General features: G+C 30.7%; 1 protein-coding gene across 1 annotated transcript in view; it reads left to right on the top strand.

Annotated features, from left to right (window-relative positions):
- The first annotated feature begins 2,367 nt into the window (after positions 1-2,367).
- The window catches only part of LOC139485023 (uncharacterized), a 33,305-nt gene continuing 21,234 nt past the window's right edge, over positions 2,368-14,438 (top strand). Inside the window, exons 1-15 of the mRNA XM_071269124.1 lie at positions 2,368-2,668; positions 3,351-3,600; positions 4,650-4,758; positions 5,236-5,352; positions 5,955-6,016; positions 6,998-7,120; positions 7,472-7,585; positions 8,160-8,240; positions 8,983-9,085; positions 9,536-9,600; positions 9,919-9,983; positions 10,870-11,024; positions 11,776-11,807; positions 13,020-13,119; positions 13,458-13,594. Of these exons, the coding sequence (XP_071125225.1) occupies positions 3,379-3,600; positions 4,650-4,758; positions 5,236-5,352; positions 5,955-6,016; positions 6,998-7,120; positions 7,472-7,585; positions 8,160-8,240; positions 8,983-9,085; positions 9,536-9,600; positions 9,919-9,983; positions 10,870-11,024; positions 11,776-11,807; positions 13,020-13,119; positions 13,458-13,594 (1,485 nt within the window). The 5' untranslated portion in view covers positions 2,368-2,668; positions 3,351-3,378. The remainder of the gene's footprint in view (positions 2,669-3,350; positions 3,601-4,649; positions 4,759-5,235; positions 5,353-5,954; positions 6,017-6,997; positions 7,121-7,471; positions 7,586-8,159; positions 8,241-8,982; positions 9,086-9,535; positions 9,601-9,918; positions 9,984-10,869; positions 11,025-11,775; positions 11,808-13,019; positions 13,120-13,457; positions 13,595-14,438) is intronic.

The following is a 14,438-nucleotide window of genomic DNA, read 5'->3' on the forward strand; positions in this document are numbered from 1 at the left end:
TTTGATTACTAAAGATAAGCAAATATTTAATGATTATGTGATTATATTGGCAAAAAAATGGTGATTATGTGATTACTAGGACCCCCCATGAGGGGCCTCACAATAGGTCACCGTACGGCATTCAACAACAGTGGCGGATCTAGCCATTTTAAAAAGGGGGGTTCCCAACCCAGATTAAAGGGGGGTTCAACTATATGCTCCCATTCAAAGTGCATTGATCGTCCAAAAGAAAGGGGGTTCCAACCCCCAGAACCACCCCCACCCCCTGGATCCGCCACTGAACAATGAGCAAAGCCCAGTGGCGGATCCAGGGGGGGGTTCCGGGGGTGCGCACCCCCCTTTATTTTGGCCGATCAATGCATTTGAATCGGGACATATGTTTTGCACCTTTGCACCCCCCCCCCCCCTTTGCCCTGGGCTAGCACCCCCCCTTTCGAAAATTCCTGCATCCGCCACTGAAGCCCATACCGCACAGTCACATAAAAATCGTTCCTTTTGTCGTAAATTTTAGTGTAGACTTTACCGTGTAAAACTTAAATACCTAAATCTAGGAAAAGACAGTTATCCTGACCGTTTATAATTGATGTATAACGTAAGTTCCTTTGGGTAAATTTCGACTGGCAGTATAAAGTTAGGATCAGATCAGATAACAAAAACATATTGGATTCGGCATAAGTTAAATATACAACACAAGCTCCAAGGAGCTTTTGAGCGGATGTAAAGACATATATACCTAACATAAAACAGTCTAATATAAAATAGATATAGGAAGATGTGGTGTGAGTGCCAATGAGACAACTCTCCATACAAATAACAATTTAAAAAGTAAACCATTATAGGTTAAAGTACGGCCTTCAACACGGAGCCTTAGCTCACACCGAACAACAAGCTATAAAGGGCCCCCAAATTACTAGTGTAAAACCATTCAAACGGGAAAACCAACGGTCTAATCTATATAAACAAAATATTTAGAACATTCTTGATTATTTAACGAAAAAATATCATCAATAACAGTATGTGTTGTGGAACTTATCAATTAAATGCAATTAAGCCGAGTCTTCACTAAATTTGGTCATAAACTATGATTTATAACAGCTAGTATAAATGAAACAAGTCTGCTCAGTGAAAGGGGGCTCAATGTGTGCCTATATGAATACCAACAACCTGTCGATAAACTGTATTACCGAAACGTATGTATAACTATTCCCAGAAAACAGTGAAATATAAAAAAAAAAGACAATAAGCCTTAAAAATGGAGAATATAGAAGGAGAGAAATAAAAAGCTCCGCATAAAAGAAACCTTGGGTATCCGGATTTATTTCATGTAAGACCAGAACTTGTTTCAGACTTTAACATTAAACTAGAGTTATGTCCCTTCTTTATTGCAAAAAAATAAAGAAAAACTTGTGACTTTTTTAAAAGCTATTTAGAATATCATACAAGCTTTGTTTGAAAATATAAAATAAGGGGAAAATAAATTTGGTTAACTATTGCTGAATATAATAGAAACTGCACTCAATTTCATAGCGAACCACAGGCATAGTTCAAGATTCAGGATGTTCTGTTTTTTAGTCTACAAATAATGAAATATGTACCTGTTTCATTATGTACAGATTCTGTCAGAAAAGAATACTCTGTTATTAATTTACAGTTGTGATATTTAGGTTTGTGTCTTGCTATCTATTCACCTTATTTACGCTTTATATCATAGTGCCTAGTGTCCTGGTGGGACCTACATCATGTACACTGCTAACTGCTAAACCCTATCATAACCTGCTTAGTAAAATAGGGGGTTAAGATGTCCTGAAAGGTTATTTTTATTTTTGCTTTGATGCCTTCCTGATTTGTCAAAGCAGAAAATAAAATTATCCTTCTATCATGTCTATACTTTAAAAGAGTACAAGGTATAACATGTATAAACTGATTGGACTTGCTGTGACACCCGACTTGACATATCTAAATTCTCTGATGCTGTGAGGATAACATTGGAAAATTGGTTTCAGTTTAAAATCAATAACAGTATGTGTTGTGGAACTGATCAATTAAATGCAATTAAGCCGAGTCTTCACTAAATTTGGTCATAAACTATGATTTATAACAGCTAGTATAAATGAAACAAGTCTGCTCAGTGAAAGGGGGCTCAATGTGTGCCTATATGAATACCAACAACCTGTCGATAAACTGTATTACCGAAACGTATGTATAACTATTCCCAGAAAACAGTGAAATATAAAAAAAAGACAATAAGCCTTAAAAATGGAGAATATAGAAGGAGAGAAATAAAAAGCTCCGCATAAAAGAAACCTTGGGTATCCGGATTTATTTCATGTAAGACCAGAACTTGTTTCAGACTTTAACATTAAACTAGAGTTATGTCCCTTCTTTATTGCAAAAAAATAAAGAAAAACTTGTGACTTTTTTAAAAGCTATTTAGAATATCATACAAGCTTTGTTTGAAAATATAAAATAAGGGGAAAATAAATTTGGTTAACTATTGCTGAATATAATAGAAACTGCACTCAATTTCATAGCGAACCACAGGCATAGTTCAAGATTCAGGATGTTCTGTTTTTTAGTCTACAAATAATGAAATATGTACCTGTTTCATTATGTACAGATTCTGTCAGAAAAGAATACTCTGTTATTAATTTACAGTTGTGATATTTAGGTTTGTGTCTTGCTATCTATTCACCTTATTTACGCTTTATATCATAGTGCCTAGTGTCCTGGTGGGACCTACATCATGTACACTGCTAACTGCTAAACCCTATCATAACCTGCTTAGTAAAATAGGGGGTTAAGATGTCCTGAAAGGTTATTTTTATTTTTGCTTTGATGCCTTCCTGATTTGTCAAAGCAGAAAATAAAATTATCCTTCTATCATGTCTATACTTTAAAAGAGTACAAGGTATAACATGTATAAACTGATTGGACTTGCTGTGACACCCGACTTGACATATCTAAATTCTCTGATGCTGTGAGGATAACATTGGAAAATTGGTTTCAGTTTAAAATCATGCCCATTAATACTTGATAACTCCAATTACTCCATGTACATGTACTTAAAGTTTATTAAGCGTCAACTGTGACCCGAACTGATATTTTGCATTAATTACATGTTTGTCTGTGTTATGTCGTGCTTGAAATTCACTTTACTCACAGCAGCTTACAGATGCTTTTCCAAATATGATATTTAAAAAACAAACTTTTGAAAACAAACAAAAAGTTAAAGATGTCAGAGATAAACTGATAATACTTTTTTAAAAGTAGTCTGCTTTCATAAATTAAATATTGTATTAAACTCATTTAACTGTCATGACTGTTAAAAAAAAAAATTGTTTATTTTGCAGCATTTTTCCATAATCTACACAATATAAAATGTCAGATTCTTTATTTGACAAACCACAGAAATTTTCTGAGCAAGATGTGCCTGAGTCTGCATTCATAAGTATTGACTCAAATGGAGAAGACAACACCAATGGTTTAAGGAGGCATAAAAGTGAAAGCTCCATTATCAGAAGGAGACAAAATCTAAGTTCTATCACATCAAGTTTGTCAGAAAAGGATGTGGAGGAAACCAAAATCTGTAATAACTATAGAGTAAGTATTTGAATAAAAGGACATATATGGTTATGATGATTCCCTATATAAGCAACCAAATTTTTTCCCAAAAAGGGGGGGTCTCTGACATTGGGGAGTTCCGATCCCGGATCCGGCTTACTGTTTTGTCAGATTCCCGTTTCCCACTTACACTATGTACGTAAGCAATTCTCATTTTTTTGTCATTTCCCAGGTCCCGCTAGACCTCATTTCTCGTTTTCAAGACACAATAATTTGACTTTCACGTGTCATGCTTTCAAAAAATCGGCAATCCCGCATCACGCTTAGACCCCAATGAGACCCACAACTGAGATAAATGGTTATATGTAACAGAGAATGCAATATAGGACCCAAAATATCCAATATATATCTTAAAGTCAACATACACTTCAACTGTAAACAGTAGACATGTTAAACATACCCTTATTTCTAAAAACTTATATTTACAGTGTATGCTTGTTTTTTTCATCTTACAGCAATTCAGCAAAACGCAAGATGAGATAACTCTTGTATTATTTCTGCAATAACAACCGCCGAATACTTTTTATTGTAACTCTTTATATAGTTTTATTTATTGGAAATTGGACTTTTTGTAGTTATAGAACAGGTCATATTCATACATTTAAAATCATATGATATTGATATGTTCTCATCCTGAATTAACTGTTAGATGCTTAACCAGCCATCGTTCAACCATTCAACTAAATTGTAGTACATTGATAATCAATTACCGATAGTAGCAATGGAACATTACCCTATCAAAGAAACATTGATTTTATACCTGCACTTACATGACTTACTATTAATTAAGTTTTATAATTTTTGGATAAAATTTTAGAAATTAAAGCATTTTAAAACAAACAAACAAACAAACAAACAAACATAACTAAAATCTAATATTAATTTTTGAGTTTCAAAAAGGCTGTCCAAAAATGGTAATCATATAAAGCATTTAAAATATGACCATTTTAAACAAATGTTTTAGTACCATGATAACCATGATAACAAGATATCTTATAATTCTTGGTAATTTGTATTGTACATTTTAGTTTGGATTTAAGAAATGGAAGGGGCACGTTACTCAGAGGCCTTTACATAACAGATCTGAAACTGTACAGAATCTCTATGCTGATGTCAACAAGATCAAACTAGAACAAGGTCTGTATTTCAGTAACCATTTTTCAATGGTCTTTCCTAACAGTTATATGATATAAATGCCAAATGGCTACTTAACCACCATTTTTTAATTCTAGTTGGATCATTTGTGTTGCCCCTATATTTATATAAAAAAAAATGTACTTGTAACTGTGAATAGAAATATGAATGTTGATTTAAGTATAAATTTAATATAGATTCTATCACTGTCTTGAGTGGATAAATACTGTATTGCACGAGATTTGGTGGTAGGATCTATTTCTCTAATATTTTTTTTTTTAAATGATATGGAAAAAGGATGTGTTCTTTTTATGTGACATCTTCAGGCATGTCTGCTTTTTTTCATGGCGTCAGAATAGGAATTTCAGATGAAACGTGTGTCTAGCGCAAATACAAAATTGCAATCCTAGTATCTATAATAAATTTATTGGGAAAGAATTAAAGAATATGATATACAATCTATGTATGATATGATTTCAGCACCTAGATCTGTGGTATTTAATATACTGTATGTGATGTTGTTTGGATGGTGGCAGGCTGTTATATATCTAGTTCTGGGGCTGGTCATGTATCTCACCATTGTTGGCAGACATTACGGTAAGAACCATTGGAACCTCTAAGAAATAGTGTTGAGGAAATAATTTGTACTTGTCAATCATATTTCAGTTGTGAACAGATCATTCTGTGTAGAGTTGTTCAACCCTCTATGCACTGTTGTAGATTGAAAAACCATGCATCTTTTTCATAATTCACCAATGTGTGCATAGACATACTAATTAACATATGGCTTGTCAAAATCTATAACTTTATAATTTATAAATAAATGTGTAACAGCATGAACAGTAGACATGGTAGAACATGATTTGTCTTACAAAATCATCTATGTCTCCACTGGAACTCGAACCCAGGATCTTTTTGTTACAAGGCAGTGAGTTATAAACTGAGCTGCTCAGCTCAACCACTTACCGCTGACTAAGTATCTACCACATTTACTAAGGGAAGCAATTCTGCAAAAATGCAAACAGAATTACAGGAATTTGTAAATTTCTACAAAGAGATTTTTGGGTGACCTTTTTAAAAATTCTCAAAAATACATGCAATAAGGAAATACATGCAAATATGGACCAAAGATAAATGTTTGAAGTAAATAAATATAAAAATGTACTTTTTTCATGTCAAATTTTGTTTGTTTTATACAGGGTTGTTTTGTTTAAAGATGTCAAGATACTATCTTTGGCCGTTTAGGAAATTTGTTTACATTGTGAGTATTTAAAGCCTAGGATTCTTTCTTGATAAATACACCTATGAGGGGGGAGGAGCTGTATCGGGACTGTGGGATCGGGTGTTTTTAGGCTTGGGATTTCGGTATTGACCCTTTTGGGATCCGGGAATTCATTTTTTCGAATTTGGGATGGCAGGATTTAATTGTTTTAAATTTAGGACCTCAGGATTTCTTGTTTTTAAGTGTTTTCATGGGACTTCGGGATCAGGACCCCTCCTACCCCTCTCACCTATATATCAAAGATCAAACTTCTGTAAAATCTATGTAATAAACATGATAAAACATAATGTATTGCCTTTCTTCCCTTATTATACTTTAAATTCACTAATTCATTTGCAATTAAAAAAAAAAGAAATAAATTTCAAATCTTGCTAACCTCTTAACCTCTCCTACCAATTTGCATCTATTAAGAGGAATGAATGTATATAGTGGAAATATATTCATATTGTTTAGTTTGAACAGTTCCTGATGTAGGTAAATTCAGAAACGTTTTTAAGATGCACACAATTTATAAAGCGTCACTTTTGTTTACTGAGAAAACAACATTGAAAATTTTCTACCTTGAATTAATTTAACTTTACAACTTTAACACAAGAAATAAGGTACAAATGTACATGAGGTATCTCTCTTGATTTTAGTACACTTAAAGACAAAACCAATAAATCTTTTGACCCATTTTTTGAAAGAAATGAATGTCACTAAATGTATTAATACCTTCTTTTTGTCTGCCTCAATTTTTTGTTATCTAAAATAGAATGTTACTTTATATTTAATATTCATTCTGAGGTAGATTTTTTTATCTAAAATAGAATGTTACTTTATTTGTAATATTCATTCTGAGGTTAGATTTTTTTTAATATAATTTATATGATAAAGCTGACGTGTAGTATTGACAAGTATTTCCGGCATAGTGGATACAAAAATGAAATTCCTCTTGATCAGAATGACTATATTTTACAGACCTCTCCTAATGGATTGACATATTCATATCACACAAGTTCTTCCTCTAACAACAGTGGTAGTGAAGAGCATAAACCTTTACTGCAGAAACATACGGTCACCAAAACATGTGTCTCATTTTGGGTAAGTATTGATACTTTATTCAGTTATATACAATAGTTTGCTCAAATTTAAAATAAAGAAAAAATGTGACTGTTTCATGATACCTTTTGCCACAAAAAATGCTGAATCATTCTTCTCTTGCTTCTTTTAAATAAATAAATCATTTGTTGTAATTACAGTGATACTGTGTGTCAATAAGATAACAGTAAAGCCTTTTTCAAAAGACTGTTAAAATCAAATTCATAAGTACAAAAGTAAGGTCAATGTTATAACTTCAGTAAGCTTTACATGTATTGTAGACTTGTAAAATTTAATACATACCTTTTTTAAAAATGGTTCAATTTGATTGAAATCGTTTATTTTTTATTTCAGTGCAAAGTTCAGAGCTATGTCTGGTTGATTTTATGTGTACCTATATTAGTCCTATTGCACACTGTTGGGATGGTGGTATCATGGCTCTTTGTCATATCTATGCCAATTGCTAAGGTATATAGTTTGTATTATTAAATGAATATTTATAGACAACCAACTTTCTGGAATTTATGGATTCTCATAATAAAACACAGAACTTTCTTTACCTATAGAGACTTTTTTTACTGTAATATTATTTTATATAAATTAAATTGGTAAGAAAACTGAAGTTGTAGTTTCTAATGAGACATAATGTAAAGAATGTGTGCTTGAAACGAAAAATCCAATATTTTGATTGGTTGAATTCTGAGTCTTGGTACAAGTATTTATTACACTGGAAATTTTTATAAGCGCAAGGCCAGATTCTGCTTAGTTCTTTGAAAAGGTGATACAAAATGAATTTCAAAATTCTAAAAAGATTAAATTTTCATCTGAAACAAAAAAAGTCATACAACTCTTTTATGATATCTAGGTGCTGTCAGACCATAGAAAATCGACTTGCAGATGCACAGATGTGTCTGTAGTCAAATTTAATTCATGATATAACCACATCCATTTTTGTTAAATTGTTAAAATCTAGAAACAGAAATGATTTATGCTGTAACTTAAATGATCAATTTATATTCATTATACATATTTACATTTTCAGATGAATTTGAAAAGTCTAACAAGCCTCATATTTCTTCCTCCAGAACAAATAAATATTGATGAAGTCAATGAATATAGCCAGGTAATGCTACCTCTTGGTACATGTATAGAGTACCTGGTACCCATTATCAAGCTTTATAAAAACACGGAAATAATAACAAAAAAGTCCAAGATAGTTGTAAAACTCAAATTGTCCATAAAAAATTGGCAAACAATAAATAAGAAATACGAAATATTTTATTAAAGAAAGCTCAATTATGAACATAATCATTAATAGCAAAGATACAACATAGAATAACATTTAAACAATCTAACTAAAATTAATGATACACATTTGCGTAACTCTAGTGCAAAAAGATAAGTACATTATAAAAAGCAAACAAAAAATTTCACACTTTTATTCTAAGTAAAAAAAAACATGTTTAGGTACTTAGCTTTACTTTTACATACATCATTGTCTTTATTACTTAACAACCACATAAACTGAGAAGTAATATTTGTAGTATTAGTAATGTTTTTAAATAAACATATTAATTGATGGCACAAATAAAATAACTGATCCATAGATTTTACATATCATAGACAATTTGTCTCTTTGACACATACCATTGCATACCCCATTTCCATTCTCAATTTCACTCTCTATAAACATCCATACCATGGCACATAACTCTTATATAACATTTAGTTAAAATTTGTCATACAGCAAATTCTTATATAACATTCTTCGAACACTTTTAGTACAAAAATTAATGATATGTTACAGCATTATATTTTTACATGATTTAATACTCTCTGTGACGGTTCTTCTTGTCTCTTTGCAGGAGAGTAAAATAAAACAGAGTGAGATTATATTGTTTATTCCTAAGAGTGTCAATATATACTACTACAAATACAGTATAGATGGAATGAACATAATCTTAGTCAGTATCCTTATGTACAATGACTTCAATTTGCTGTATTTGGTTGTGTGTAAGAGGAAAGTGAAACAAAACTAGATCATTCTATTTCTTTTTCTCAAAATTTAATCATAACTGCAGTAAAGCAAGCATGTACTATATCATTTTTTATATAAATAAGGCCATTAGTTTTCTCATTTTAATTGTTTTACATTGTCATTTCGGGGCCTTTTATAGCTGACTATGCGGTATTGGCTTTGCTTATTATTGAAGGCCGTACGGTGACCTATATAATAGTTGTTAATTTCTGTGTCATTTTGGTCTCTTGTTGACCCTTGTCTCATTGGCAATCATACCACATCTTCTTTTTTATATGTAACATGACTACTTTTTATTTTGCAAATTTACTTCCAGCTTATTTTCTACATATGTATTTTTGAACTTTGTAAATTATTGCATTTTCCTCAACCCTTGTCAGATCTTCTTGTGTTTGTGATACTGTCTATAGTATTTGGATATACAGATATAGTTACTCCACCAATCGTAAGTTATCAGATTTAATGATAAGTTATAGATTATAAAATTAGATTGTTTTCCAATTTCTTATTAATATATTTCAAAACATACAAGCTAGATGTTGTATATGAAAATGTATTTCTATACTAGGTACAAAATTAATGAGAGAAAAAAAAACAATTAATAAATTTTGTGCATTCAAAGTGCTTTTTCAGGATTAACCTTCATCAGGAAAGCATTAATGGAAAAATTTGAAAGCCAAGGATGAGTTAGTACTTGAATTCACTGTTTAGTTTGACATGAACAATCTGAATCACCATATTTTAAAATTATCTTATTTTGTAGAAGTGTGTTCTTGGTGCATTGGCTATAATACCACTCACTTATTACATTGGAATGTCCATAATAAGGTACACTTTAATGTTTAATTTAATTTTACATGCATTATATGATTATGATGTTCACCTATTTTGAAAGTTTCAACTGCAAAATTTGAGGTAATTTGCATAGCAGCCATTTACCTTATCATGACGGCAGCTATTACAATAGGTTTATATAAGCCCCTTAAATAAAAATGCCAATATGCTATCACCTATGTCGAATGAACAATTTGTTCGTATATAGGTGATTTGTGCATGTTTTTGGGCTTCTGTCCGTGTACAAATGGACATTGTCTACTCTGAATTCTTTCAGCCTTTTTAGTTTAAAAGTCGGAAGCGTAACCACAGTATAATTGCTTTATAAGATCATATAAAATGACGGAAAATCGTAAAAGTCTAAGATTGAAAACAGAAATACATATGCAAAAAGATATTTTTCATGATTTGTTCGCATATAGCTAGGGAAACGTCTTGTAGGTTGAATTTTAAAGTTAAATAACTTTTAAATTTCTTGCTTTCTAAAGTTTTCGGCCAACATCTTTTTAAAACATGATGATTTCAACCTTCCCATTTAGTAAAAAGTCAAATTTTAAGCATTTTCCCTTAGAATTATACAGCATTTTTGTAAATATCCACCACAGGAATTTTTTAAAGATACATTAGTTTTAGAAACATGATGGAAAAGGGCTGGATTATCCGCAAATCTAAAATAAATTATATTTTTAATCTTAAGCTAAGGGAAGTAATTTGATTAAAAGGGACAAAGTCATGTTGTGCGAATGATTTGAATAAAGTACCTTTGATTTTGCCATATGGTGTAAAGTAGTATACATTTTATGCAATCTGCAAAAAATTGCAAAAGTGTATCTTAAAAAAGTTGCATGAATAATAAAGTATATTTAATGTATGTTTTCAGTATATCAGCCCAGACGTCAGTTGCAGTGGGTGCTGTTGTAAATGCTACCTTTGGTTCTATTGTTGAGCTCATCATATTTGTGGTAGCTCTTAACAAAGGAAAACAAGCAGGGACCCAGTTATGTTTTAATGAAATTGTCAAAGCTTCTTTAACAGGTAAAGAGCAATTCAAACTTAAATATTAGTGTATTTCTAGGTTAATTAGAAAGGAGGAGCTATTATAAGGCCTCTAAAATTGCAAATTGTTCAACCTTTCATGATAATGGTATTGTCATTGATAAATGAACCCCATTGTTTAACTCTGGAAACACAAGTCCAGAAAGTTCACTTGTGATGTAACCATGACAATAATTATGTACATGATCTCAAATGGCCATTTAAAGGAGAAAATGATTATGACAAAATCTCTAGGAAAGTGCAGAAATTCTTATCAAGTGCAATAGTGTTATTTCCTATGTTTTATTATGTTTTTTTCTGCCCTTTTAAGGAAGTTCCCTGCTCAGTTTCAAAATTAATAGCTTTCCATAACACTAGTATATATTGATAAGGGATTAATTGAGGTATCAGAAAAGCAAAATGAATATAGGGGTCAATGTGCTTGTTTTTGAGATATTACCCTTAGGAATTTCGGTGGGAAAATGTTCTCTCTTGATTTTTTATAGCTTTATCATTGACCAGTTAAAGCATTCAAATACTATTAAAAAATAAATAAGATTTTATAATGAATTTTACAAATGGATTATAATTATACATGTAAAAGAGTTATAAAAAGGAAAAATAGGGGTTCATGGGCAAATTTTTTCAAGGCATTCAAACCAGAGGATTTTGAAAATCTGACAAAAATTCCAAAATATGACAAGCAAACATCCTTGATCTTCCAGTTTCAGTTTTTTTGGTTCTATTTTAGGTACAATAATTGGTTGTACTCTTCTTGTTCCTGTAAGTATACAGTTTATCATCAAAACAATAAAAAAAATGTACAATTAACCAAGTTGGTGGTGTCAAGTAATTATTAAATTGGTTGCAATAAAAACCTGTAATTTCAAATGTAGAATAAATCCAATAATTTCACTCTCAATTTATGTTGACAAGACTTTGACAATGAAGTCTCAAATTATTATTTAAAGCAATTACTCAAAGTGCTTCTACATTTTAATCAGACAAAGATGAGGTCACAAACAAAAATACAAAATACTGACAAACGGGGAACAACTCTCTCTTACACACAGAAACATAATCTGACCATACATACTGATATATAACATCCCGCCAACAAAACAAAAAATTACTAAATGTTTACAATGGTCAATATGTTTATGTGTTAAAAAAATACAATTTATAATCATTTTCAAAATTGAAAGTTAACAATAGACAATAGACAATAGACAATATTTTATTCGCACAAACACATTTACATTAAATGGTTATGGCATACAAAATTAAGACAATAAACTGACAATAGTTAAATTGATTATAATTATATTAGAGTGACAGTGTTATTCACAGCGAAGAAGAAAAAGGCTATAAATATCAACAGTTAACACATTGTTAATGTTCATGAACAATTAAAAAAAAGAACACAAACAAAAATTCGGTTGCATATTAAAAAAAAATTATACAGATGCATATTAAAAAAAGTTATATATAACATGAATAAAGTTAATCTCTCAACTCTCTAGTAATCATTTTAAAACAAACGTATCAACGCTGCAAAACCGAAAGTCTGGCATCTTAGACTCCTCCCTCAGATTACCTTATGCACCCATTACTTTCACATGTAACATAGATCAAAATTAACATGAAAATCATCTAGATTCATAAAATCATTTTACATGATTTCCAAAGCATCAGTAAATGCTATAGGTGGAAAACACAGGCTCTTGAGAGCCTCTATTTTAAATGATATGAAAATGATTTGAAAAGATATACTTACTTTCATAACTAATTAATTTCAAGAACTCATCAATGAAATAAAATAATAACTCTTTAGGGAAATTAAATACAGTTAAATATTCAGCTGGTGACTGAACAACACTGATAACATTATAACCAGATAGAAACAGAATTTTATGAAACTTTAACAGAAGATCTCTATTTTTTGTTTATCTCGCATTTTAACAGTTTCTTTACTATTTATTGATTATTTTTCAGGGTATTTGTATGGTTGTTGGTGGTCTGAAGTATACAGCACAGAGTTTTAATCCAAAGTCAGCTAGTGTTTCATGTCTGTTAATGTTTGTATGTGTTGGAGGTAGGTATAAATTATGTTAAATATCTAAAAGCTTTTATAAAGGGTACACTATTTATCCTATAAATTATTTCTTTATTTTCCATGCTTTAAGTCACACTTTTGATGTTTAAAACAATAACGATAAAACCGTATACTATGTATTCATTATTGATAGTGAGATATCAATATTCATGGATTTCGTGGGTAAAGATGAACTACAAATTAAAATGTTCAACAAGGTACAAATTTGCTATAGATTTGTATACTGATTTTCGCATAACCGTGAAACTACAATTTTGTTTAATCCATGAAAATGAAAGAATCCGTAGTACATGTACATTAATTTTTATTCTTTCTAGGAATATTTGCACCAACAATATTTTCTCAGGTGTTGGGCAACATGAATTGTGAGAAATGTGAAAATATGTATAGTTCTAATGATACATTGATGAATTCAACATATGGTTTAAACTGTGAACAGTGTACCAATTCCATTGTAAGTAAACTAATTACATTAAGTATTGACTCTCTTGTTTCAAACTTTAACTATCTTTATTGTTACCTGTTAAGCTCCATATTGATTGAAAGTGTTTTAGTCATAATTAAATTTCTAATTTTAGATATTTTGAATTTTTAGAAAGAGTCTTTGATGTCTCTTTTGTATCCAACTGCCTCAGTGGTGTTAAAAAAAGACACATTGAGAGGTCATCAGAATTGTGTTTAACAATTTACTTTTTGATATTTCTTTATGATCAATCTCATTATATTTAAAATGAAAAAATAGGAAATGGATCAAATTTCTAACTACTCAGGCAATAAGAAAATCAAATTTGTTGCCATAGATGCAACATCATTCAACATAAAACTTTTTATGCCCTTGCTATAAGCCATGGGGCCATTAAACATCCATCCGCCTATTTTCACTACAAACTTTACTGTAAATTCAAAAATTAATGGGAAGATTTTATTATTGCGTAAAATGCGAGAGAGTTATAATCGCAATAATTTTAACTCGCATTTTGAATTTTTTATATGAATTAAACAGGATTTTTCTCAATATTGCAAAAATTAAAATCGCATTTTAGTCTAAAAATTGCAATAACAAAAGCAGGAAATAATTTCTGAATTAACATTAACTTTGGGATGCCTCATGCAAATATTATGAAACTCATTCACAATGCTAAGAATTAAAAGTAACAGACAGAAAGTTGGACAGTGATCCACTTACCATTCTAGAGTTATGTCCCTTCACAAAATGGAAAATCACAAATTTGTTTGTTTCCACACTCTACCTGAGTGTTACTCATTTCAGTTGTATGATACAAAACACATAATAATGA

The sequence above is a fragment of the Mytilus edulis genome, chromosome 8 (genome assembly GCF_963676685.1).
Source record: "Mytilus edulis chromosome 8, xbMytEdul2.2, whole genome shotgun sequence".
Taxonomy (NCBI): domain Eukaryota; kingdom Metazoa; phylum Mollusca; class Bivalvia; order Mytilida; family Mytilidae; genus Mytilus; species Mytilus edulis.